At 40.4% G+C, this 25,016-nt stretch overlaps 2 protein-coding genes and 1 long non-coding RNA gene across 4 annotated transcripts in view; 2 read left to right on the forward strand and 1 right to left on the reverse strand.

Moving 5' to 3' along the window:
- AMMECR1 (AMMECR nuclear protein 1) overlaps positions 1-4,180 on the reverse strand; it is a 99,730-nt gene extending 95,550 nt beyond the window's left edge. The window contains exon 1 of the mRNA XM_090150103.1: positions 3,994-4,180. Within this exon, the coding sequence (XP_090006229.1) occupies positions 3,994-4,165 (172 nt within the window). The 5' untranslated portion in view covers positions 4,166-4,180. The remainder of the gene's footprint in view (positions 1-3,993) is intronic.
- Positions 1-25,016, forward strand: part of PAK3 (p21 (RAC1) activated kinase 3) — a 226,555-nt gene that overhangs the window by 23,512 nt on the left and 178,027 nt on the right. The window lies entirely within an intron of this gene.
- LOC116229771 (uncharacterized) lies at positions 16,702-23,858 on the forward strand. Its single transcript, XR_004167095.2, has 3 exons — positions 16,702-16,847; positions 17,646-17,729; positions 22,260-23,858. It is a non-coding gene; the product is annotated as an uncharacterized LOC116229771 (long non-coding RNA).

Consider the following 25,016-nt stretch of genomic DNA (forward strand, 5'->3'; position numbering starts at 1 on the left):
TTGATTCTTTCCTCCCTTACATTAACAGGAATCCAGGGTATCAAAGTAACCTAGAAAACAGCCCTGCAGTGACTGTAGTGTTGATGCAATTTGCAGAAACAGACAGTGCTTGTAGTGATTAAATTGATCATGCTCTATCTTAAAAAAAAAAAAAAAAAATGGAGAGCATGATCTTAGTGCTCTAGTATATTCGCCTAATTCTAGTTGTTATGGTTGACTTATGTCTTTCTTCTTGGGCTAGCATTGTCATACCTCTTGAATAATTAACCCTCCTGCTGGCATCTTTGTGAATAGCACTTCTAGCTCCAGTTCATTGTTAGGATACGTTTTCATCTTTCTGGAGCATGTGTGATCAGAATAATAGAATATTCTTAGTTAGGACTCACCAATACTTAAAGGATGTCGCCAGTCTATTCTGTCTCTAATGTAAAAGCACTGTTTGTTGCAGAGCTCCTCTCTATGAGATTATCTAAATTAAAACATAGTCCTTGATGAATTCTTGTGCCATTCACTTTTTGCTGAGTTTTCTCTTTCAATTCAGTCCCTCAACTACATCGAGTAGAATTATCCTGGTGCAAAGTAACAGCCAAGAAAATAAGACAGTTCCTTAAATTTAATGATGGGCTCATTCTCAGCCATCTCAGCGGGTCACTGCAGCCTAGAAATGTATTGTATGTCAGTGAACTGACTGAACGCTGAGACTTGTAGGCTATTTAGAGAGTAATGCAGAATCAATTAATCCTTTTCAAACTGATTTTTAAGCTAAAATTGGAAACAGTAAAATGACAAGAAAACATTAGGTATAGAGAATATAAGAAATTACCATGGCTGTGCTTATAGTAACTGATTTTATAGCAACTGTAGTGTGTATCTGAGGATGTCATTAAACCTGGAGAGACTAAATCCTGTGATTATTCAAGTGAAGGACTAATTTTGCTTTACATTCACATTCTGCCTTCAGAACAAGTTCTACTGTAAATCAGCATCTGTTCCGCTTTAGCCACTGCCCTTCCTTTCCTGATAGCCGTCAGCTCTTTGCATATACTTGTCTCTGGGCAAAGGCCATCAAGTATGAGTTATAGAGTGCCTCGCATCGTTGCTGCTGCTGAATTATAAATTAGTGCATTTATAGAGTCAGTTAATCTTCAGAGTCTTGTGTGTAGCTCGTTTAAAGTATACGCACACAACAATGCAGCATGGAGAGCTGCTGTCACCTTCCCTTAGATCTGTGCTTCTCGTGAACCCCGGGAGTCAGACAAGTTATCTGGTGCTCTAAGGGTGGGAGATGTCCTCTCAGCAGGAGAGAGTGTGCATGAGGAGAGGTGTGTGGTGTGACCTGCACCAGTGGGTGCTGCCTGCACAGCCTGAACGGTGGTGGTAGAAGAGCAGGAGGTGATTCCTGTCTGTTCTTTGATAGTCTTTCATCTGGTCCTGCCAGGGGGGCAGCGTCCATGATTTGGGGACACGGCCAGTACACTGGAAGTGTGATCCCTGCCATGCACCACAAGAAGCAGCCACTTCTGTTCATAGCAGAGGAAGGTGCTATTCGTGGTCCCAGCTTGAACACTTTGTATGAAAGGGCTATGCAAGATCCAGTGCAAAGCCAAAATGAATGTATTAGCTAAGTGTGAGTGTATCTTAATTTGGAACATCTGGAGAATTGTTAATGCCAGTGATTTATGTTCTTTATTGAATTAGAGAACTCTTACATGCAGCAGTTTGTTTAAAAAATAAGTTAATATATCCTAGAAGACATCCATTTCTTCATTATCCTGATTATTTTCTTTCCAACATTCATTGTCTTTCTAATAATATAGATTTTTTTGCAGTGGCATAATTTAGAATGACATTTTCTAAAGTCATTCTAATTTCCAAACAAGTGACACATGAATAGTCTATCTGTAGAAGTATATGATTATAATGAGCTTTATGTTGCTAAATTCCTAAACATCAAATTCTGCCCAGACTTGTCCTGTCAGTAGAGCTTCGTTTCATTTAGCTTCTGTTTGTGCTGAACATAACTTTTTAGGCGAGAAATAAGGGATCCAGATCTACATGCGTGCCCTGTAGCTTGTCTGATGACATAGCAATTCCTCTATTAACAGTAAACAATCAAATGCTTTCCTAAGTTTGAGCAAAAACACATCCGACCATAATCACTGTTTTCTGCCTGCACTCTGTGAAATGCATAGTCTCAAGATTTCCTGCAAGCTGAGTGCTAGCATTTGGGATTGAGTGCAAAATGGAACTGAGGACTAAAGGACTGATTCATCCATCTCATTAGGCTGATTTAGTATCATGACTTCAGTGGAAATGAGGCTGAGGTTTGCCAGTGGGAGGGGAGAGCCAGGCTCAGAGACCAGTCTGCTTTTCAGGGGGAACATAGTATCTTAGAAACTGTCTACCAAAATTGATGAGGTGCTTTCTGAAGCACAAATATAATCTCCAGAGCTTGACTCTAAACCTACTAATAGCAACTGAAGTTTTCCTTTTGGCTTCTAGTGCTCTATATTCTGCATGACTGCCGAGTTGGTTTTTTTGTGTGTGTCTGCTTTGTTTTTGTTTTTAATTCTTCGGGTATCAACACATAACTTTTTTAGTGCTGAAAAATAAGCCTTAAATGAGAATCCGGTATCTGAATCTTTGTTGGTGAACATAAGATCTTCAATCCATTTGTGCATTTACAGCATTTCCCCCATCCCTCCAATCAGTTTTCTAAATCCCTGGAGAAATGTGCAGGCTAGGAAATGAACAAAACAAATCTCCCTTATTGAAAGGCAAAAGGTGAAGATTGAAAAACCTCCTAAAATACTGTTTCAAAGGCTGTGCTAACTTTTGCTTTTCCTATAAATGATAATGCCTAAGCATTTTTATAGGAAAAGTAATGGGGCTACATGTCCATTATGCTCCTGTCTGTTCTGACAGCAGATGCAGACAGCTTCTGGTTGCTTGTACCAGAAGGCCCCCTCTCCCCCTTGTGCAAAGTCAGGCTTTCTAAAACCTCTCAATAGGACAGCACGCACTGAGTTGCAGTCAAATATTTGGATAATGTGCATTAAGCCCTCAGGAGGATTCTCATTTTGCAGTCATCACGTTGCTAATCCCGATGAGATAAAACAATTCCTGTTTTCTAAAGAGCCTCAAGTACAGTAAAGGATCAAAAGAATCCCTTTCCCAGTTTCTGTCACCAGAAATTCTGAGAATCTGGTTTGTATATTCATTAGAAATAAACTGTGTTCATCTTCCTGCAGCAGTAAAATATTTCTACAAGTATTTCAGTAAACAGCACATCCTGTAAAACTAGTATCTTGCCATTCCTGCAGAGCTCACTTCATGCATTTCTGTGAGTCTATAGAGAAAGAACTGCACAATAAAACCTATTCATTTTCAGTATAACTCTGCTATGTTGGTTTTATAGTGTATTTGTCTTTGTGATGTTAGCACTGCTATGTGGCAGTGTTAAGGTATTATAGTTCTGCAATAATACATATATATATAATATATAGTCCTGCACGCAGGACAAGAAAGATCTATATATATCTGTAAATCAGCAATAGCAGGTCTTTTAAAAAATGCTTCCATCTACAGTACATAAAGCAAGTCCCTGATTTGCATTATTTGCAGATCTAAATAATGAGACTAGCAATATATCTACAATAGGGAAGGTCAGGCAATAGAAACATCCACAATTTCAGTCAGGATTAAAAATTACAAATCTCTAAAAGATGCTAAAATGTAAGGAAAAAAAGAACAACTCTGGAACCGATCAAAATCAGTGTCAGTCATTGATTTCTAGAACACACAAAGAGACGGTGAGTATAAACGTGTTACTTACAAGTGCTGAGGATTTTAGGGAATGAAAATGGAGACCAGGAGCTGGAGACTGCCTGCCATGCCAGCAGTGTTGATTTGGAAGCGATGGACACAAATAAACGTTCAGCAAAGCTTAAAAAACTGCAATGCAAGGCTAGCCAAAAGTGTCCATGTCCTTACCGTGCTGTGGCTGGCAGGCAATCCGTGTCTGGGAGCCTTCGGTCCCTCTAATCAGGCTCCGGGGATTTTGTTTGCAAGAGAGATTGTCCTTTAAGTGATCAGTGCAGGAAAACAGAGAAATAAAGAGAAATGAGCAAATTGTACAAGGCAAATAGCTGCAGGTCTTTAGCATGCTCCCTGCGTTTTCCTAAGCTGCATCTGCAGTAGAGAAAATATCCCAAAAATAGCTCAGGCTGCCAATGACTTGCTGAAACCTGAGAAAGAATTGCTGAATTTAAAGATCTGGGTTGCTGTGGGTGTGTGATTAAAGTGAGAAATCGCTGGCAGGAAGAACCTACGATGAAACCACATGCTTAAGGAGTAACTTGTGAGTTCGGGAGTTCGCTGGTGTCAGAACAAGAGCTGACCTCCGACTTCCCCCTCCTCCAGCCAATTCCAGTTAACCCTTAAGAGTTTGGTGTGGAGGAAAGTTTTGCTGTAGGAGATGGGAGAAGAAATAGAGCCGGAAAGCTGATTTCAGCTGCAACATCTGTGATGTAGCAACAGTATTTTTTAGCGGTGTTTTACTTCATACATTTAAAAGCAGTCAGACAAGCTGATATTTTGCAGAGATCTTGGAAACTGCACACTTCTGATTTCTGGAAACCTCGGTCTGGTGTGGGCTGTGCACTGAATATCCCCCCGAAGCCATCTGTAGTCCCACAGAGTGAAAAGGATTTCAGGTAAAGTGTTGCAGAAGAAAAGGGTAACATAACATTTTCAGTGTTTGCAGGAAAATTCTCACTTATGGTCAGCATTTCATAAATCACCTGAGCATTTGGCACAGCCTTCGCAGAGGCACTGTAGTCTCTGTGCTGTACCCAGAAGAAATTACAGTCACTTATCTGGCCTGTAATTGTCCACTATGGGTTCTTTGTGCTTACACAGATCGCTGGGGTGCGGCATGCTTTAGCCCCACTCTTCAGTTTGTCCCCTGGCACTTTCTGATGTTATTTCCCTGATTTAGAAGAGAACAAGGAGCAGTTGACACAAAGCTGGGAACACTGGCTTGATGCCAGATGAGTTTCCCAAACAGTGCCAAAAGTAATCCTCAGTAACCTATTTAGGACAGCATTACAGCTGCCAGAGCAAGGACTAGGAGCTAGTCCTTGGTTTTCTTTGTACTGACACTGAAAAGGAAAACAGCTTTCAGTACTGTATCTGGGTTAGGTTCAGCCACATGGGACTGGATTATGAGAAACTGCTGCTTGAAAAAACAATTGTGCATCTCAGAAAAAAGCTCAATATTGCCCTTACTTCAGAGTGTGCTTTTGTTTTTACATGACTTTTCAAATCATGCCAAGAAATAATGGCATCCTAAAGAGAACAACGTATTTAATATGCTTCAACCGCAGTGACGTGAGATCACTTTGGTTCTGAATAGGACTCTCCACTTTAAGTGATGAAGCTATACTTCTTTAGGAATATCTGCACCTTTTATCTTGCAAATGCTTGTGTTTAATGTATGCTAGCTGCTGTAGTTTCAGACTCACAGTGAAGTTCTCTGGAACTATGGAGTTAGGTCTCTGTCCTATGAAAATAAACAGGCGTTTGAAGTGCCCATGTACAAGGGCAGCTAAGAATGCATAGCTATGTCCTTCACTTTTGCAGGTGCTTTGGACAAAAAGGTGCTACATCAGACCTTTTGGTCACTCTGCAGTTCTAACTGTTCTGGCATGTTTTAGAAGCTGGAAGAGCACACAATCCCTGAAGCAGGCTGGTCATCCTCTTTGTGCTCTCTCAAGTGCTTCTGCTGATCAAACGTAAATGCAGAGCATTAGGAATTATGGCCTAAATAGTAATGACTCTCATGCTGCAGCATTCACTCTCAGACAAATGGCATTAAGTGCTCACGCTCACCTATTGTTGGTATAAACTACCTCATAAATTTTATGGTGAGCTCAAGAAGCCTGATTACTAGTCTCCTAAAAACTCCTAATGCAAATCCATTCCTGTCTTGAAGCAGCAGGATGATACAAAGGACTTTATGGGTACCTTTTCAGTAAGTTAATAAAACCTAAAGCCAGTAATAATGACAGCTAGTAGGTAATTCATCACAGCTGGTACACTGTTAGCAATACATCAGCACAAGACTATCATTAGAGGCCAGTATCTGTGTGTTACCAGATGAACTATGCATTAAAAAATGAGATTTTATTTTCCACAAATGAGGCCATTAATTCAAATACTCTTTTTGTCTTTCTTTGTTGTGATGAGGCTGCTAATGCAACACAACAAAGCCACGCTTTGTCTCAAACAACTGGAAACTTGGGATTCTGAACCATTATCTCTGTTGAATTTCATTAGTACTGAGAGTCTAGAACAGAAATTATAATGCATATTTTGTTATTTTTAATCTTAAATATAACATAGGGCAAAAATGAAAAGAGCTTGCCAGATTTCTGAGCAGAGAACAGATGGGCAGTTTGGCATGGAAACAAAGATGTTAGCATACATTCATCATTCTTATAGCGATACACGTGCTATGGTGCCTATCAAATGGATGTCTGGATCAAGTAGATCTCTTTCTGCTGCAAGAGGTGCTTTTTATCATTATACTATAAAGTATCTAACACACTTTTGAAAGGTAAATGGTCAAACGATCCTCTTTTTGTCATCTCTGTCATTTCTTCAGCATTGCACAACCTGCGCTTTGCTGGGCGCTCGGTGTAACCAAGTGCCGGCTTCCATTCTTTGCTTCTCTGGAGAGGAGGGGAGAAGTGACTGGAGCCAGCGGTGCTGACTGAGCTCCGAGCCTGACATATCAGGAGTGCGAATGGCAATTCATCTGCTAGCATGCCTGTAAGCATGTCGGGACATGGATTTCAGCAGTCATTGGTGGTTGAGTGTTCTTGACTCTGGGTACTGGCTGATGTGGACAAAGTCCTGGTTCTGCCATGGCAATAGGCTGACAGATCAGCACGGCTGTGAGTGAAAACTCTGCTACAGAAACTTGCTGAGCAGATAAACTGAGAAATGTGAGTGAATGTTGTTCAGGCTTAACTGGGGCAGGATGTGACCATCTAGATTTTCCTGTAGCCAGTCTGTTGTTCAGAGAACTCTTCGGATCGTGAATTTCACGGTTATTTCTGGTGCACATAACTCACCAAAGCAGGAAAATTTCCAGTGGATTGACAGATAATTGTTTTTATGACAATGCTAGAGTAGATGCAAAAATTACTTTTTTGGACTGTGACCATGATTTGGGAAGCCTCAACTGCCAGTCTTGGTGAAATCAGTGGGAAAAGTGCAGTATCTTGCTCTGCACTATGAGAATTTTAAAGGTGAACTGACATCATTACTTGGAGGGAAAAAAAAGAAGAACTTTTAGTTGGAATTCCAGTGATTCTGTAAGTAGGCTTTACTATTAATGTGGGTAACTTTTACCTTCTGATATATCCTCAAAGGCATCGGTAGTGTCCAGGGCCTACCATACCAATGCATGTTATTGCCTTGTCTAGCTGAATTGTTTCAACAGAAGAGGTTGCATTTGGTAGTGCATGGCAGCCTGAGGTCAGTGGATTTTATTACCGCAAATGTCTTTTCTTTGATTCAGTACAACAATCTGTAGCTAGCACTGTTTATCAAGGCAGCGTACAAAAGATGTGCAAAGTATCTCCATTATGACAGAACTCTGCAAAGTAAGGCCCTTTCCTGTACCATAGAACCAAATTATGTGGACTTGCTCAGCCATATTTCTCCCATTCTAACTAAAGCTAATTGGATGCAGACATTTTCTGCTATCTGCCAGAAGCTTTATACATTTCCTCTTATTTCTTCTCTTCTTTTTGCATTTTTATCCTACTGTCTGGGACATTTCCTCTGTGTTTACAACCCACTTGTAGTCTCCATCTCCCCTGCCAAGCATGCTATCCTTCTATCTCATCCCACCCTGCTCTATTCCAGCCTCATTCTGTTGTACCGTATTTTGGTTTCCTTGGTTGGTTGGCAACTACTATTGGGACAGGTATGTCTACTGCTCTGTAACTACAGGTAAGGTGCTGTGAAATTAATGTTAAATTAATTTTCGTCAGAGGACTGATTGGTAGATTTTGAGAGATCCCTGTAAAGATTCTGTCATAATCAGAGAAAAAGAAAATCAGAAAACTCCGACCACAGGAAAGCTACAACCCTTCCCTCCCTCCAGGCACCATGTTGCTCAACAGCCATCACTGCAAATCTCCACAACTGCTTTTGGCATCATTGCAAAAATTCTGATTGTTATGCCTTGAGTGATTAATGACTAGTTCCAGAGATGTTCTCTGGTGATTCTCACATGAGGCATAAAGGAATCAATTGCCTCACCAGTGTCTGGGAGCAGAGTATGTCAGGGATACAGTTTGCTTCCTTGAGTTTATAATTAAACATCTTATTGCATTCATTGCTCTAAGGTACTAACTTAAGATGTCCTGTATCTGTTTGGCCTGAGCACTGCAAGTTTGCCTTGGCAAACTGAGAGAGTTTAGTAAGAAATGGCTATCAACCACTAAAACTACAGGTATTCTTATGTTATGAAGAATACAATTTAGCCTGACTGTATTTGTTCAGTTTTTTATGTGCAATAGTATAAATCAGAATACTCCAAAGCAACTAACTCCTGGATACTAACAACTCTGTCACTAAAAGTTTTATTTTGAATGCTAGGGAAATTAACATGGAAAATGGCCCTGATTCTGCTCCACTGTAAAGTTATAAGTCAGAAAAATTCTAAATCTTTCTCAGTGTCAACCTTACAGATCAGTACAATTGAATAGATAATTAATACATCCTTTCTTGAGATTTACACTGGTGAATAGGAGAGACATTTTGTCTTGTAGTTTTGATTGTCTCAGTTTCTAAAAGCATGGACTTCTGCGAAAAGAGTTTGGGCTTTTTAATTGGACTTGATTTGACTTTGAAATGTAAAAATCAGGAAAGGTTCCACTTAAGTAGAAACTTGCAGCCTGGAGCCCAGCAGTGTTGTTCTGGCTGTTGTTCTATCTGATATGATATGAGGAAAATTTGCTGTGTTGCCACACAACAACTGTATCTACAGTGTGGTACAGTGTGGTGATTCTGTTCTAAGGTGTCTTAGAGCATTCTTTTATTTAAACATACTTTTGTATCTCTATTTTTCCATTCTGGAGAAGTATGCATAACAAGATATTATCACAGCAGTCCTTTGAGTTAGGAAACAATTTCATCATGAAGAAGAAATGGAGAAGTCAAACTTCTTTTGAAGAGCTGTACTGGCAGAATACATCAGGACCTGACAACCAACCCTGTGTTTCTTCTCAATGCATAGCTTGTTTCTGGTCCATTTCGAATCTGGGGACATTTGGAACTATCCAAAACAAATTTTCACTGTGTACCATCACACCCAAATTTCTGTTCATCTCAAAGACTTGTTGAGAGACCTTTGCTCTCCCTCAGAGACCATTGCTCTGTGCCTGATTTCTCCACAGAGGTGGCATTTTTATCAGCTCACGGTATTTTTCCTGTGAGTGAAGAAGTCAAGCATTTTCTGTGGTTATGTAGTCTTGAAGTTTTGTTTTTCCTGGTTTAACAGTACTACGTACAGGAAAGCCTGCGTTCTTTAATATTAGGAGTCAGGTAAAGATTTAAGAATGAACGTGAAGATAAGTTTGCATTGCACTGGGGCTATACCTAGGCCTCTGTTAAGACGATATTAAACCATTATTTTGATAAATAGTAATTTCTGTACCAAAGGTCCCATTGCCTTTCTTCAGGCTCCCTGTTTCTACCTGCATATACTACGTTCTGATTTCCAGAGGATTTTGAGGCAGCTGAAGTAGCGGTCTGGCTGGGTCCAGTGGTTCCTACATTCCTGTCCTAATAGTCTGCCACTTCCAACACTACTTTATCTGATGTGTCAGTGGACCAGGGTTTCATAAAATTATACTTTTCCTTCAACACTTTAATCCCCTGGTCTTTTCTCAAGAAAAATTCTTAAGAATACAGAATGTATTGTGCCTGAGGCTTGTAGAGTGATACCCAAGATTTAACTGTGCTGTTTGGCAATTCTTGGTTGTAACACACTGAAAAATTATTCACTATGAATCCCACTTGGATCTAATTATGACCTGTCAGCAAACTAGGTGCGAACATGAAGCTGAGCGTTGTTATTCATTTTAATCAAGGAAAACAATTCGATGGCATTTTAAGAATGTCCCATGAGTTAAACAAGAGAGGCCCAAAAGTGGTATTTAAAAGCAGTTCCACAAAATCAGCTTCAAAGAGCGTGGTATGGGATTCCTGTGTTGTGGTTAATGGAAAAGAATATTTCTGTAGACAAACAGAGGTGGAGGATTTGTTCCATGTAACATTTTTCTGCTATGGCACCATGCTTTTTGGAAGTGTTGCTTATAGAATCATAGAATCACAAGGTTGGAAAGGACCTACAAGATAATCTAGTCCAATGTCCTCCTATCACCATTACTATCACTAAGCTACTAACCCCTATCTCATAACACATCGTCTGGATGCCTCTTGAACACCACCAGGGACGGTGACTCCACCACCTCCCTGGGCAGGCCATTCCAGGGCCTGACCACTCCTTGAGAGAAAAAGCTTTTCCTTCTATCTAATCTAAATCTCCCCTGGTGCAACATGTGGTCATTTTCTCTTCTGAGGTTTAAATGTATGAGAAAAAGGTTGGTGCAGGTGCTTTGAGTGTAATACAAAGTTCTTAGCAGATGCTATGTAGCAGTTCACTGTAAAATTAAATTTCAGTACCATGGTGTCCCTAAGGAACATAAATATCACCACATCTTCTCCCCTTTTATGTCATTTGAATCTGTGATATTCAATAATTCTGCTGTTCTGTGTGGACACTACAAAAGCTTCATCAAATACGGAGTTGAAATTTCTGAGTGCAAGTGTCCTGTTGCAGGCAGTCGGACCCCTTCCCTTAGGCTGTGCTGAACAGTGAGGAGGACGTGTAGGTCAGTATGAGCATCTTGAACTGCCTGGTGCTGTAGCCAGGAGCAGTCTCATTCACCTTGGGCACTGGCAGAGAGGGAGGCAGAAAGTCAGATGCATCTTTACTGATGTCTTCCTCTCAATGCTTTTTGACTCAGTTGAATTCAAGATGGTGGTGATCTTGACCTTCACTTTGCTCTGCTTTTCTATTTCTGCATTATTGCAAAGAACAGCTTTCAAGGTAGTTGAAGAGCCTCCCTTAGCCAAGTGGTTGCAGCCTACCTTCATTATTCTTGTTGTGTTTCTCATGCTTTTCCTGAGGCTGCTTTTTTTTTTTTTTTTAATCAAACAGAAAACTTGTATTTATTTTTTTGTAATCATAGAGACCATTTAATCAAAATATTTAATTATGTCCCTCTCCAATTTAAGTCTGGAGCCAGTTTGGGTTTATTATAATTAGAAGAAGATTTTTTAAATGACAACATTTTCCAATATCTTTCAACTGAATCAGAGATTAGAATCTCAACTTCTGTTTATGGCAGACATTCAGAAAAGTCTGTATCTGTAACTCACACTGACATCAGTGGTGGTGTTCACAGTTCCATACAGACAAACATATGCTTAAGTGCCTTGCTAGCCTAGGCCTGAATATCACACAGCACTTGGGAATTTTGACATGTTTTACCAGGCCAAAGAAGAATTGAAATTATAAATGGCTGTTTTAGGGAAACCCTTAAAAGTAACTGATTTAATTTTTAATTTCAGTGAATGCGTATTTCATTGGTATTGTGATTTCCAACTGCACTGAGATAGCAGCAGAGAGTGGCCCCAAGTTATAGGGGGAACATGTGAGACAGGCAGAATGTGCCAGACCCCATGACTGTGGTCTGGTGTGGCCGGGTTTTATAGTGCCAGCCTTGAACTGGAAAGTGCCCTGGCCATGGAATGCTAGAAGAAATGACGAGGTACTGCCATAGTCCTTGGAGGCATGTAGAGCCAATGGTTGAATGCATTGATTCCAGACTGCCTTTCACGTGGTGCCACTTGTACTAAAGAGGCAAATGGCCAGAGACTGATCTGCTGATGCATTAAGGTGCTCTAATGGAGACAAAGACTAGTCAGGTGTATGTATCTTTACAAAGTGGTAGATTTTCCACATAAGATGCAGTTTCTTTTTCATCAGTGCAAGTAAGTAGCCAGTTTTACTGTTTCTCCTCACCAAGGACAAACACCACTAGCATAGAAACTTTATGAGAGCTTTAAAATGCAGTTTCAAGCACAGATGTGTGAAACAGCCCTTTTTGGAAGGAAAAGACCTCTGTTGTGAGAAAACCTTTGCGAATCTTGTGCCTTGGTTTTCAATTGCTAGAGGGCAGCATTGCATCAGCAATGACAGCATGACCTCTGTAGGCGTGTAAGCATCTTGCCACCGAATTTAAATTTGGTGCTTCTCAAGGATAGCAATGCTTCCTCAGCTTTATGATCATGGCGCAGTTAACAAAGCTATTTCTACTTTGATTTTGGCCTCAGTGATCTGAATAGTCATGTATTTACATCTCCTATGCTTGTTTTGGGCTTATCAGAAATGTTTCGGTGAATAGTTACCTTATTCACTTTTCTTCATGCAACTGCCAATGTAATAAGTAAAGAAATTATGACATAATAAGTAAAGAAATATAAATTAATTTAGGAATAGTTTCCCAAGTTATGTTATTTAGCTCACAGCATTATACAATCAATTAATTCTCTCACCTCCTCAGAAGATGGCATCTACAAAATACTTATGCGTTAGATCCTGCAACAGGGAATGGTTGGATATAAAAGTTGTGACAAATTATTCTGCTTTTGCTGATGGGTGTTGCTGTGCATTCTGTCTCAGAAGGGTGTTGCTCTGCTTTATGTTGTTGTTCTTCTCTGGCTTTTCCTTATTTTGCTGATGCAGTGCTTATTGTAAACGCATTTAAAAAAAACTGAGTATAGAATCAATTTTGTTCACGGTACTCATAACCAACAAAGAACTGAAACAATACAAAGAATAAATTTATTTCAAATACTTGCACAACTAAATTTCCAATTATAAACAATTACAAAATGTAAAGATCTGACATTCCTGCAGTATCAATACAATTAATAAGCTTTCTGAGTCTAGATGCAGCTTTTTCAGACACAGAACTCAGCATAGGAAAATCAATATTCTAAAATGTGGCAAGCGATTTGGGGCTTCTGGGTGGCACATCTGAAACTACAAACATCTCCTAATTGAGAGCTTGCTTGGTGTACTGCTGCTCTCTGCTTCCTCTGACGATTTATCTTGGTTGTTGTTCACTTACCACATTTCACTGAAATAGGCACGAGTATCTGTGGGGCTGCCCCATACTTCCCTTGGCTGGACTTGCTCCCAGCACTCTGCCTGTGTCTGGGGGGGGCAGACTTCACATTCCAGCCCTGACCCTGACCATGCACTCTGCATTGAAAAGCTGTCAGCATTCTTGACATGGAACTGGTTGTGAGTGATCAGTTAGGCAGAGTTTATCTTGCTAGACAAACTGTGCTGTAGGGGAATCCTCAGTGCCTTTTTAGGAGAGCTTTATGTGCCTTTTGACACCTGTGAATCTAAGGGAAGATAACAAATTTAACCTTTGTCACAAGGTTTCTCTCCTATTGCCTCAGATTTTTGTGGCTTCTCCCTTAAACTTTTCTGATGCCCTTCAAGATCTCTGAGGCCAAGGTTATTCCTTTCACTTCCCCCTTGTGTCGTGGATCCCAGGATTCCCCTCTTTCCTTCAAAGCCTGGCTTTCAAGTAGCAGTTCCTCCTGCAGACTCCCTCATCCCCAGCCTCTCCCTTTTCCCAAAAGCTTTCAGACTCTGAATTCAGAAAGGTGGAATCTGTCAGAGAACACCTGAGACTTAAGATACTCTCTGGATTTATGTCGTTACTTGGACACAGTAGGTATTGATACTCATGCAAATTTCCTCCACCAAGACAAAAAAAAAAAACCCTACAAGTGTTCAACTGTTCTAAATTAGGTTAAAAAAACAAAGCCAGCTTCTGAAGAAGTGCAGAATGGCACAATACTATTGAAACCAATGGGGCGAACTGGCTTACACCAGCAACAACTCTGCTCCTACCGGCCTCTTCTCTCTCTCGCTAGAAATGTCTGCTAATAAAAACACAGCCTGTAATTTGGAAACCCTTTACTTTTAAGAAGCTAAATTAATCACACAATTATCTGTAGTGTGGTGAAATGGCAGGATGAATGGGCAGTCAGAAGTTTAGGTGTAGAAGAGTAGGTGTTGAACTTCTGACAGCTCATTGGCTTGGGTTGCTAAATGGAAAGACTTGCTTTTGCATATGGTCCCAACTCCAGGTCTGCTGAAACTGGAGTCTGGCTCTGCAAGAAGCCCCATGTAGGTAACTGCCCACATCCAGAGAGCCACTCATCAAACCTGCTGCCAGGTGCTGCTCTCAAAGTGACCTTCTAGTGACAGAGCTTCTGGAGCCTTGCTGGACAGTCATGTGGAGTAATGAGGTGGTTTCAGCTCAGAAGTTCATCCAATAACCTTTATGGCCGACCAGCTGCCCCCAGCCCCCACCTACTGACACCGACTATGGACAGGTGCAGTGAAGGAGCCACTTGGTCTGCTACTGTCTGCCCTGCTGCTGGGCTTGAGGCTCTGCAGTGCTGACAGCTGTCTGAGCCTCTCCTACCACCTGTGCCTGCTCCTTCTGCAGCCAACAGCATTTCCTCTTCCCGTTTCCTACAGAGGGCACTGAAGTAGGACTCTGGTACCTCCCAGTTCTGACAAGCTGAAATAAACCTTCCCAGGGATGGTCAGTGCATCACTGTCCTGTGATTTCTTCCTCTTCTCCCCCATGCCCACTGTAAACCAACTCATGCTGCCAAAAAGAGTTCTGGGGGGGTACAGCACTGTTCCAGCACATTTCTCCAGAGTGAGCAGCAGACTTCAGTCTCTGCAGGCTGGCAATCTGCTGTCTTTTGCTAATGCTACAATCAGTTCCTTTTTTTTTTTTTTTTTTTTTTTTTTTTACCTCTATGCTTTTATTTGCAGGCTCTCAGTATGAAATTTCTTTTGGTTGTTTGTCTAGTTTTTAGTTTCACAACTGAAGAACAAAAAACACTTTTAGACTTTCTTTTAAAAACGTTTTTTTTTCCTGGGAAGCAAAAAGCAGCCAAAGAAACAGTACTGAATAAGTCCAATTATGTTGCATTCTTGTGGTTGGGTAAGACATAGAGCAACTAAAACAAACTAACATAAACAGGGAAAGCCAAATTAAATACTTACATTCATATAGTGCAAGAGGATCCTGGGCTCAGGAATGTAATTCAATCTTTATTTATTTTTTATGTAGACGGTGCATAAAATTGCTGGATATCTTTGCAGTGCAGCTCTATGGTAGTGGAATACGTTTTGACTAAAGAGTCAGCTAGCATAGTATTGTAAGAGGACTGAATGTTTGCTCAGCGTGCAAGGGAGCTTTGCCAAATCTAAAGAAAGGATCACTGAGTCAGTCATGGCTCTTCATAATACAAAAGCAAATTATCAGATGGATACCTGACACCAAATGGGGAGAGAGAATGTGGGTGTCTATTTGACACATACACAGTGCTCAGCATTGGAAGTGTGAAGTTCTACTTGAAGAAAAAATGATTGTGGTATGTAAGGAATGCAGATGTTTATCTATATATCATTGCCACTGGGCCTTCTCACAGCCCTGCTAATAACTGTGCTGCAGAAAAGCTTTTGGACTTTTCCAAAACAAATCTGACCTTGCTATCACTCCCCACTTCAGTGTGCTTTGTGCAAAAGAAGATACATGAAAAAGTAACTGCAGCTTAGCATAGACGTTAAGAAATGGCATAGCACAGTATTTTGTAGTTGAAGATTGGGATGGAAGGATTTCTTTTGGAGGCATTGCTGTTAACTGACATATTATACAGTCTGTGCTTGTGATTGATGCGCTGCCTTTAAGGTCTATGAGCAATGTATCAGATGGTGGCAATTGATCCCTGAAGCACCAACACACAAAGTGGCTATTTCCTGCTGACAGGTTGAATTGAAGAAGCTGCAATTTATTAAATACATTGCTAGCTGGTTTCCTGCACATAGAAGTGCTGGAAGCCATTACTGGGACGTTAAGGGAATGAAGAAAGTTTGAATCTCAGGCACAAATGAAACAGAAGGTGCATCATAATCTTTATCAAGCGATGGTCCACTTAAGATCAATGTGGATGGTCAGAGTTTCCACATTTATGCACCTTTATGAAGGAAGATCCTAAGACTTTTATATACATAATTGTGGAAATGTATGAAAGACCAGAGTTTTTTCAGCTCTGCTAGCTGCTTGTCCTCTCAGTGTTGAGTTTTCACCATGGTTTTTCAGTAGGAAAAAGGTGATGAGGTTTTTCACAGTGAAAGTGTCTATTCCTATGAGACATTGCTAATCAAATTGGATTTGGCTTTACTATTTTTAAACATCTCTGCTTGCCTCCTGATGCTATAGGAAGAATGCTCAGTGCTTTGCCTGGACATCAGGTATGTCAGAGCTGTCATGGGAGTGATTGCATAAGCTACCATCCTGTTCATGAGGCACAGCTGCAGTCTTGTAAGAAGAATGTCCAGGGCTGCTGCAGTTCTTGGTAGGATTTACCTTTTCTCCATCTCTGTAGTGGAAATGCTAAGTCATGTCTTGAAACAATGAGCACCTGGTGGAAAGGCAGGGCCAACCCAGGGAGCTCAGGTGCATGCAGTGCATCTGAGTGTCAGGAAGGGGTGGATCCTGGCTCCACCCTTCCCAGACCTCATTTAAGGCTAGGCAGGGAAGGTAAGGGTATCTTGCTGGAGATCTCTGCATGCCTGAGGTCTTCTGAAGGTAAGCAGCTTCTTTCCTTTGTTTCTGTGCCTATGGCTGTTGCATTTGAGCAAATCCTCAAATGCCTAGGTTGCTTGCTGCAGCCTAGAACCTTGCTGCTTGGCTGCTATCGCTGTGCTTTTCATCACATAGCAATATTTCTCTTTTGTTTTGAGTGTTGGGGGTTTCTCATCCAGGTGATCCATACTGCTATCCGTACTGGGATGGGTAGTGGCATCCTAAATGGCACGTGGGCAGTCCTCATAGGAGAAGGATCTGGGATGTGTTGGCAGTATATATGTGATATCCACCCTATTCTCTACTTTCAAATCCCATTAAAGATTTAAAGTCTTAGATCTGAGAGAAGCTGATAACGTGAGTGTGTTGCACCTACTTACATTGCATAAGCAGACCAGGTGATGGAGTAGGGCATGAGCACTCTAGCCTGGATAATAAGAAGTGCCAAAAAGTTGTTCTGTTGGTAGTACTCAAGTATATACATCAGTGTGTGGGCTCCAAGCTTAATAGAATTTCTGGACCTAAATAAGTAGCCTCCGTTTCATTCTGTTGTCAGGGAGCAGCTGTAGGGTCTTGCTGCCTAGAGAACACAGCACCTGCCTTGTCTGGCAGCAACACTTCCTCTGCATTCATCTCTTTCCTCTGAGGGAACCTCCAAATTATATGCAGTGGACCACAGTCAGAATTAACTGCATGATGTTCATGATTTTTCTCTGTGGTATTTCTAGCAAATTGGGTACCTGAGTTGCTGAACTGCTGGGATATTCTACAAATAAATGCATGTTTTGTGGGGATTTGTAGGATGTACAGCATAATCAATGCTCAAGGGAAAGCCAAGAGAACAGCTGGAGCCTTGCTCAGTGGGAGAGCTCCATTCTGTGAAAGGTAATGGAAAACTTTACAGTTTTGCTTTGGTGCTGAGTAACTTGATCTATGTGGTTATTTTTATTCTTTTCTGTTTACATTCTTAATGCCTTTTTCTGATTTTTTTTTTTTTTTTTTTTTTTTTTTCCCTCAGTGTATGTATACTTTCCCTCCCTTCTCCTGTGGGCTCCTGGGCAAAATTTTGCTAAAGGCCTTTCCCCCTAAAAATGTAGATAAATGTAGATTAAATATACTGTTTTTGCAAGAGATCTGTATTCACACTCTTGCTCTCTGGATGAAGATTGCTGTGGTTTGTATACGTGCAGCTGCTGTCTAATGAAAGCCCACGTCTGCCCTGGCTTTAATGTCAGTCAACAGTAGTGAAGCCGTTAACCCTCTCTGTTACTTCTTACTTCTGCCCTATGGACACCTGAAAGGATGTCTGTAAGTAGATTGAGAAACAAAGAAATGAAAGCACAGCTTTTAGTCTTTCCATGTTTGTTTTCAGTCCTGTTTAAGAGAGAAGAACATGGAAACCTGCTCACAAAAGAAGTGGGAGAGCCTGGGCTCTCTGCTTGTGTGAAGCAGAACCTCACGTCCAGCTTGCAGGGCTCAGCAGGCCCTGCCTTCCAGAGGGCATTTGTTTTTTATGTGGCTGTTCTAAATGATAGATGAGATAAATGACTATAGCTACAAGTTTTGTTTCATTTCTATGGGACTTGGCAATAGAATAGGAAATCTGTAATATAAATTAAAAACAAAAGCAAAAGACAATCAACAGGAAAAAAATTGACCTCTCTTTGAGTGCTGTGTAGGCTTCCAAAATTGCATCAGCTCAAGTTTGTGGTTTATTATGTGGGCTCCTCTTGATAACTTCTGAAACTTCATCCAAATGACCTCTTCAGATCCTGGGTGGAGTAACACTAATATGATGTAACAGACCTGAGGTCAGCGCATCTCCTCCCAGTGTGTGGTCTGTGAATAATATCTGGGCCTGTGGGTCCTCGAAGCAGTGATCTCTCTCAGAAAGAATTTAAAGAAAAAAAAAAAGAAGAAGAAGAAGAGTAGTTGTATCGCAGTTAATACTCCCATTTCCTCAAAGAAGCCATTCACTGTGAAGTAGGAAGGAATATGCCTTTTCAACATCCATCTTTCGCAGAGCACTCAGCAGTGCAGGCTCTCTGAGGGCTGGAGCTGGGTACAGAACTCATGTGCAGACAACTTAATAAGGTCTCTATTTGATATGAGTGCTTGCAAAACAAAACATTTTTGTTGTGATGCTTACAAGTGGGTTTAATTGTAATCTTTGAGCAGGGTTAACCACAGAGAGGTTGTAAAAACAATAGCTTCTCTCTAAAAATAAGTTTAAGAGTATTGTTTTAGATGTTGCAGATTTGAGGATGTCAGCTGTGGTGTCGTCTTGCCTTGCTTCATAAATGTACTCTGTAGAAATACTGGTAGTTTTAAGGGGAACCAAATGGATTTTTTTTTAAACCAAATGGAAAATTAACCTTCCTGTGTATGCTCTATTCCCCAAAATGTTGTTTATGTTTGATATGTTAAGTACCAGTGTTTGATGGAGAAGTTCTACATCTGTCTGTGATAGTGTCCCTTCCAATGTGGAGCAGAATTATTGCTGTAATTATTTTATCTGGTGCTTTTATTTACGTGCTGTGGTTTCAGGTTGTGAACTTAATACTGTAAAAATTATTCTTGACTCAGGTGGTTGAGATAAAGCTTATCGATGGCTTCACAATAATAGTGGACCTGGTATATGTCTTTGTGGGGTTTCAGATAGAGGCTTTTCCAGTGTCTTAAATGGGATAACTTTTTATTTGTGCTACTGTGATCTCCTTTGCTTGTGCCATGGCTTTAAGCGTTCTGATGGGATCCAGAGCACTTTGTCAAGGCTTAATGAAAGAAAGAAGCTGTGAAGCTGGTCTGCAGCACGCTTCGGAGTTTCAGAATAGGTGCCTTCCATATGCTTTCAGATGGCAAATGAAGGCTATGTTACATGTCATCAACATGTAAATGTAAGTTAAGCATTGTCACATAAATTATTATTTATCAGTATATCCTCACGAGTGATTGGCCAGGCTTTGTGACATAACAGCCTACTGTGATATAACTGAGCCAGAAGACAGGCAGACACATTGGTCATTTTGGCATGATGTTATGTTTCTGTTTTGTTAGCAGAAAGACCCTTTTACCTGAGGATATTTAATCTTCTTTCACCTCAGGTATATTCCTCCTGATGTGACTCCTCCAAGCCTTTGGGTGCTTGTGTGTATAAGTGTATGTTTGCCTGTGCCTAGGATCCTCTGTACTTATTGAGAACAGTGTCCAGTTCTATGTATAGGAGTTGGGCATTGACCAATCTCACTGCCTAGAAGAGGGGACTTATCTTTTTCCTAGGTTAGAGTTTTTTTGTTTTTTTTCTTGTTTGTTTTTTTAAAAAAAAAGCATCAACTCACTAAACATTTCCTTGGGGACAGAGTTCCTAGCAGATTCTCTCTAAAAAGAGATAGGAGAAAAGTAGGCTCTTCTAGATAGTGATTCAGAAGAGGAATCTTCATGTGCTTTTTATTGTCACTTGCTCAGTCCCGGAAAATCCTGACTTTTCACCAATTGCTGTTGGAAATACGAAATATCGCAAGCAAGATGGATTTCAATTAGAAATCCAGAGGAAGAGAGACAGTAACTTGCTTTTCAGCTACCCACTGGGACCTGGGCAGGGGAACTTGCAAGCGAGGAGCCAAAAAAGATGCTGAGAAACTCCAATTGTGGATAAAAACAGTCACTATCAGTTATCATAAATAGTCTGTTTTCTTCATGTTACTTTATTTTTATTTTTTTTTTTGAGTTGACAGTGTCTATTTCTCTTTTGAGTTGAATTGGATAAATATGTTTTCTGAAATGAAGAGCATATGTTTTCATCTATTTCCCCTGAATCTGGTGATAAATTTGATACACATTAGTGTATAATAATGAAATACTAATAATCAAACGACTTTTTTCTTTGCTTTAATATTTCAGAATATAGCCTGTGACCCAGGGAAAAATAACACCCCGTATCTATGCACTTAAGATGTCTCTGTCAAGCTAGGTCTCTGAGGAGATATGTTTGAGTAAGCATGGTTTACATATAATAAAAAACAAAGTGGTGGTTCTAGGTATTGACACTTGGCAAGCATTGAACTGAAAGTGGGAGCGCACGTAATTTTTTAGAGGTACGGATAGATTGGTCTGAGTGACTTTTTATTAAAATTATACCGTAATGCTTAGTCATACCTCAGATGCAGTTGCTGGAATTAAAGCAGATAATCCTCCAGAGGTAAGAATCACCTTTATTCCATTAGTGCCTGTGCAATGAAAACCACACCGGAGGGTCAAATTGCTTTAATTCCATTGGTACAATCTTTGGACAAGGCCTTCTCTGTGTTATTGAGCAAGGAAGCCTTATCTCCTTCTGGCCAAGACTATGTGCCATTTTACTGTGGGTAACTAAAATGTGCTCCTTGTAATTGTGTTCATTTATGAGTCTTAATCTGGTGAATAAGTACATTTTCCTGCGGTTGTTCCTTGTGAATCTGAGAAAGAGAGAGCAGTCTGCCTCTTCTCTCAGTAGAATGCAACTCCAAACCAGTCGCTTTTACAGATGTGTCTTTCAATTACAGAGTAAAGCCAAATTTTAATGAAGATCCCCAAATACACGCTGCCACCTCAGTGACAGATCCCAGACTAGAACTGTGGGTAAATCCGCAAGTCTTGGAGCAACCACTTCTGTCCCTTAGGTAGAAAGTCCTGCATGACCAGCAGGTTTTGTGAGACTGTCGCTGTATAGCAGCTATTGAAAGTTTGCTAGTGCCAGGCTGAAACACAGAGCTGCCTCTCCTCTAGGATCAGATGCTACCATGGAGGAATATGAGTCAGTGGAAGTATAAGGAGATGAATAAAAAGTATGGCAGCAGGCAGATTCATTTTCTTGTGTTTTACATGACAACCAGGCCAGCACCCACACAACTTTCACAGAGGTCTTTTTCATACTGCAGTAAGTAAAACTGACCTTAAACTGGAAATGAAAGTAACTGGCAGTTGGAAGAGTTGTTCCAGCTATAAAAGTGCCTGTGTGAAAGGGGGAATCTGTCCCTTCCTCTTCCCTTTTGAATTTTCTAATATTGAATAAACAGGTGCTTTTAATACTGCATCATCTTCTTGGGTTGGCAGATCTTTTTGAAGAAAGGTTTCTAGAATTTTCTCATGCTTTAACTAACTGAATTCTGTGTTGGAGTTACTGTAATGACTGTTTTTTAAAAATCGTTAAAAGTAATTTTGATTACTTTCTCCAAGTTGTATTTTAAAGTTTCTAAAGCTTATTGTTGTTTTTGCTTCAAATCTTATGTCTTTGTTGCAGATCAAATTGTATAGGAAGTCTCTTGTCTGGTATTTAGTCATATGCTGGCTTTGGTCCACAAACCACTTTTTTTTTTTTTTCTGGTCATGACATACCTTACTCATGCAACTCAGGTTTGTTTTTTTCCTACTGAACAGCTGCCTTTTCACTGCATGTTCTGGGAACAACCATGAACTGATGAGATGAAGTCTGTTCAGCCTTCATTATATGGATGCAGTCACCACTCTTTTGTCATAGAAGACCAAATTTTCTTGTATACGTTTGTCTGAAATGATTTCAGCAATGTGGCTCAAAAGAACACTCCTGGAGTGAGCCAGGTCTCTAAGCCATATAAGCCAACAGCACTCACCTTCTCGTGCCTGTCTCTTATGGAAATAACTTGGGAGAAGCAGAATTCACAGATCCTTGTACCCAAGGCTTTGTAAATACAAAATGAAACCTTCTGATGTATGAAATCTATACAACTGAGTGATAAACCTTGTAGAAATATATTTCATATTTCAGAAAAGATTTTTCCCTTACCATGTATGTCCTTTCCTTTGCCCTTGAACTAAATCTGTGGAACACAGAGAAATACCATAGTGAATGTTAAAAACACAGCACACATAATACAATTATTTTCTTAAAGCCTCGGCTGCTACAATAATTTCATTCAGCAAGCATTTTAGTTTGCAAAATAAATTATTGAGCATCTTTGTGGGAGAGCCTCAAAAACACAAACCTCAAAGACTTGAATCCTTTTTTAAAAAAAGTCAAGGTTGACTAAAAAAAAATAAGCTGCATTTTGATTTGACTCCTTTTTTAGGGAAGAAGTTGATTTCTTTTTTAAATGCTTGAGACTGGCAGTCCTTAATTTTTCTCACACTTTATTGCTGCTTAATTATGTCCCTTCTAAAGTAGTAGGAGAGAGACGAGCTGTAGCAGAGCTCAACCAGTTCCTATCAACGTGTCTTTTTGTTGGCTCTGCAAAAAAATCCTTCCATATATTGCCACCAGTGGGTGCTTTACTGAAACAGGGCTGACCCATAGAGCTGAAACACGTTCTTGCAGCCGCTGGATGCAAAGGCATATAGCTCCACAATACAGTGCCTCTTACTGGGATTCTTCCAGTGTGTTTACTGCCAAGAGCAATAGGAGATCTCTTTCCTGGTAGACTTTAATTGAGCCAAGCTTTCTTTGATTTGAAGTTAGTTTTGCCTCAGCAATGAGTACAGAACTAGGCCATACAAATAGTTCCTGTATAGATCAAAAGGCTTTTGTATGTAGGTATTAACAGCTAGCATTACTGATATGAATGAGGAGACGTACTGCACTTAGCATCTGCGGATGCTGGAGCGGATGGATTAGATTTGGGTTTTAGGGAATTGGAAACAACCTGTTTTTTTTTTTTTCTTTCCTATTTTGCTAATTATGAAATGATTCTTAAAGCAGATAAGAGTGACTAATTTGGCCAATGAATTTAATGGGATGAAAGTCAAGTACAAAAATGAAGCAAACAGGGAAAGGATAGGAAAAAAAACAACACAAGGGCTTAGTGTGTATTTAATAATGTGGAATTTCTGTAGGTACCAGAATGAAAATTTTTCCCATACCCAATCAGGTCATTTTCTGATTTTTGAAGTGCAAAATTCAATTTAGAATTTGAACACAATAAATATCAATTGCAGAGATTGTTGTTGCTGGCTTGTACATGATTTAGAATACTTACATATCATGTATCAGCAAATAAATCTGTGGCTCACAGGAGGAAATGTATGTATGGGTCTTGTTACCTGTCCTGTTAATATAACTGATTACTACAAATTTTCTGCTCGTGGGGAGCTACATCTTAAGTTTTTAAAATAGAAAACAAATCTTCATATTGTATTTAGTTTGGAGAGTTGCATGGTTTTTGCTAGTGGTTCTTTCTGCTTGCTGCTGTGAGGAAAAACCTTCAGTATATTATTTGTGTGCTGACTGACGATGTTGCTTTTCTGACATTTTGCTTGTTTTAAAGAACGACAGAGGCCACAAGCAAAGGAGCATGCCTGTCAGCTTTGGCTGCTGCTATAGTGAGCCCTTGCTTTTAAAGGGAAAGCTGACTGTGGGTTTTCTTGGTGTCACAGATCACATGCCATCAGTGACAGCTGATTTGCTTAGACATGAAGATGAATGTGCTAGTATGCTATAAAGAAGAGGAAGCTAATTTGTGGTGATTTCTGATACCAAGGACCAATTCACCCTTTTAGCCATTTGAGAGGAACTTTCTGTGAACATAATCCACTTGTCATCTTTTCTGTGATTCCTCTTCCACCATCAGTCCCTCATCTGTTATGGACAGATTCTTTCCAGCAACTTTGCCTGTTAGGCTAGTTATCTGGTGTGTTCTCTTTCCTCCTTACAAGATCTCATTTTGACTGTGCATCCTTTGGCAGCAAGAACGTGCTTTGTGAATGCAAGGATTGCTCTGCTGCATTCTGTAGAGAGCCTGTAAGCTGTAGGAGAGATGCTGTGCTGTGGTAACAGGGCAGCATGTATGGAGATCTCATCTGCAAGGAGCTTTTCATGTTCCAGAAACAGCAGTACAGCATAGTGCAGTTCAACTTTAGCTAGGTTTTCCACATTCAGGAAGCAAATGGAGGGGTGTATGGGGGAATTAGTTTTCATTTATAAAGGCTCACATTGTGTATGAGGTTTCTTCTGCTTGTGCACAAAGGTGTGTTTCCACTTTACTTGTAGCTGCCCAGGTATCAGGTAGGTTTGTTCAGGATTGGTTGGCAGAACAGCAAGCACAGTGTGCTGCTGCTGACTTGCTGCTGGCATGACTCTGAGGAAATGGCATCTCTGTCCGTGTTTGAGGACAGCTGAGAGGAGTAGGCTAAGAGCAAGGCTGGCACAGCATCCAACCAGCAGTA

This window comes from Phasianus colchicus, chromosome 14 (assembly GCF_987193195.1).
Source record: "Phasianus colchicus chromosome 14, bPhaCol1.hap1.1, whole genome shotgun sequence".
NCBI lineage: Eukaryota > Metazoa > Chordata > Aves > Galliformes > Phasianidae > Phasianus > Phasianus colchicus.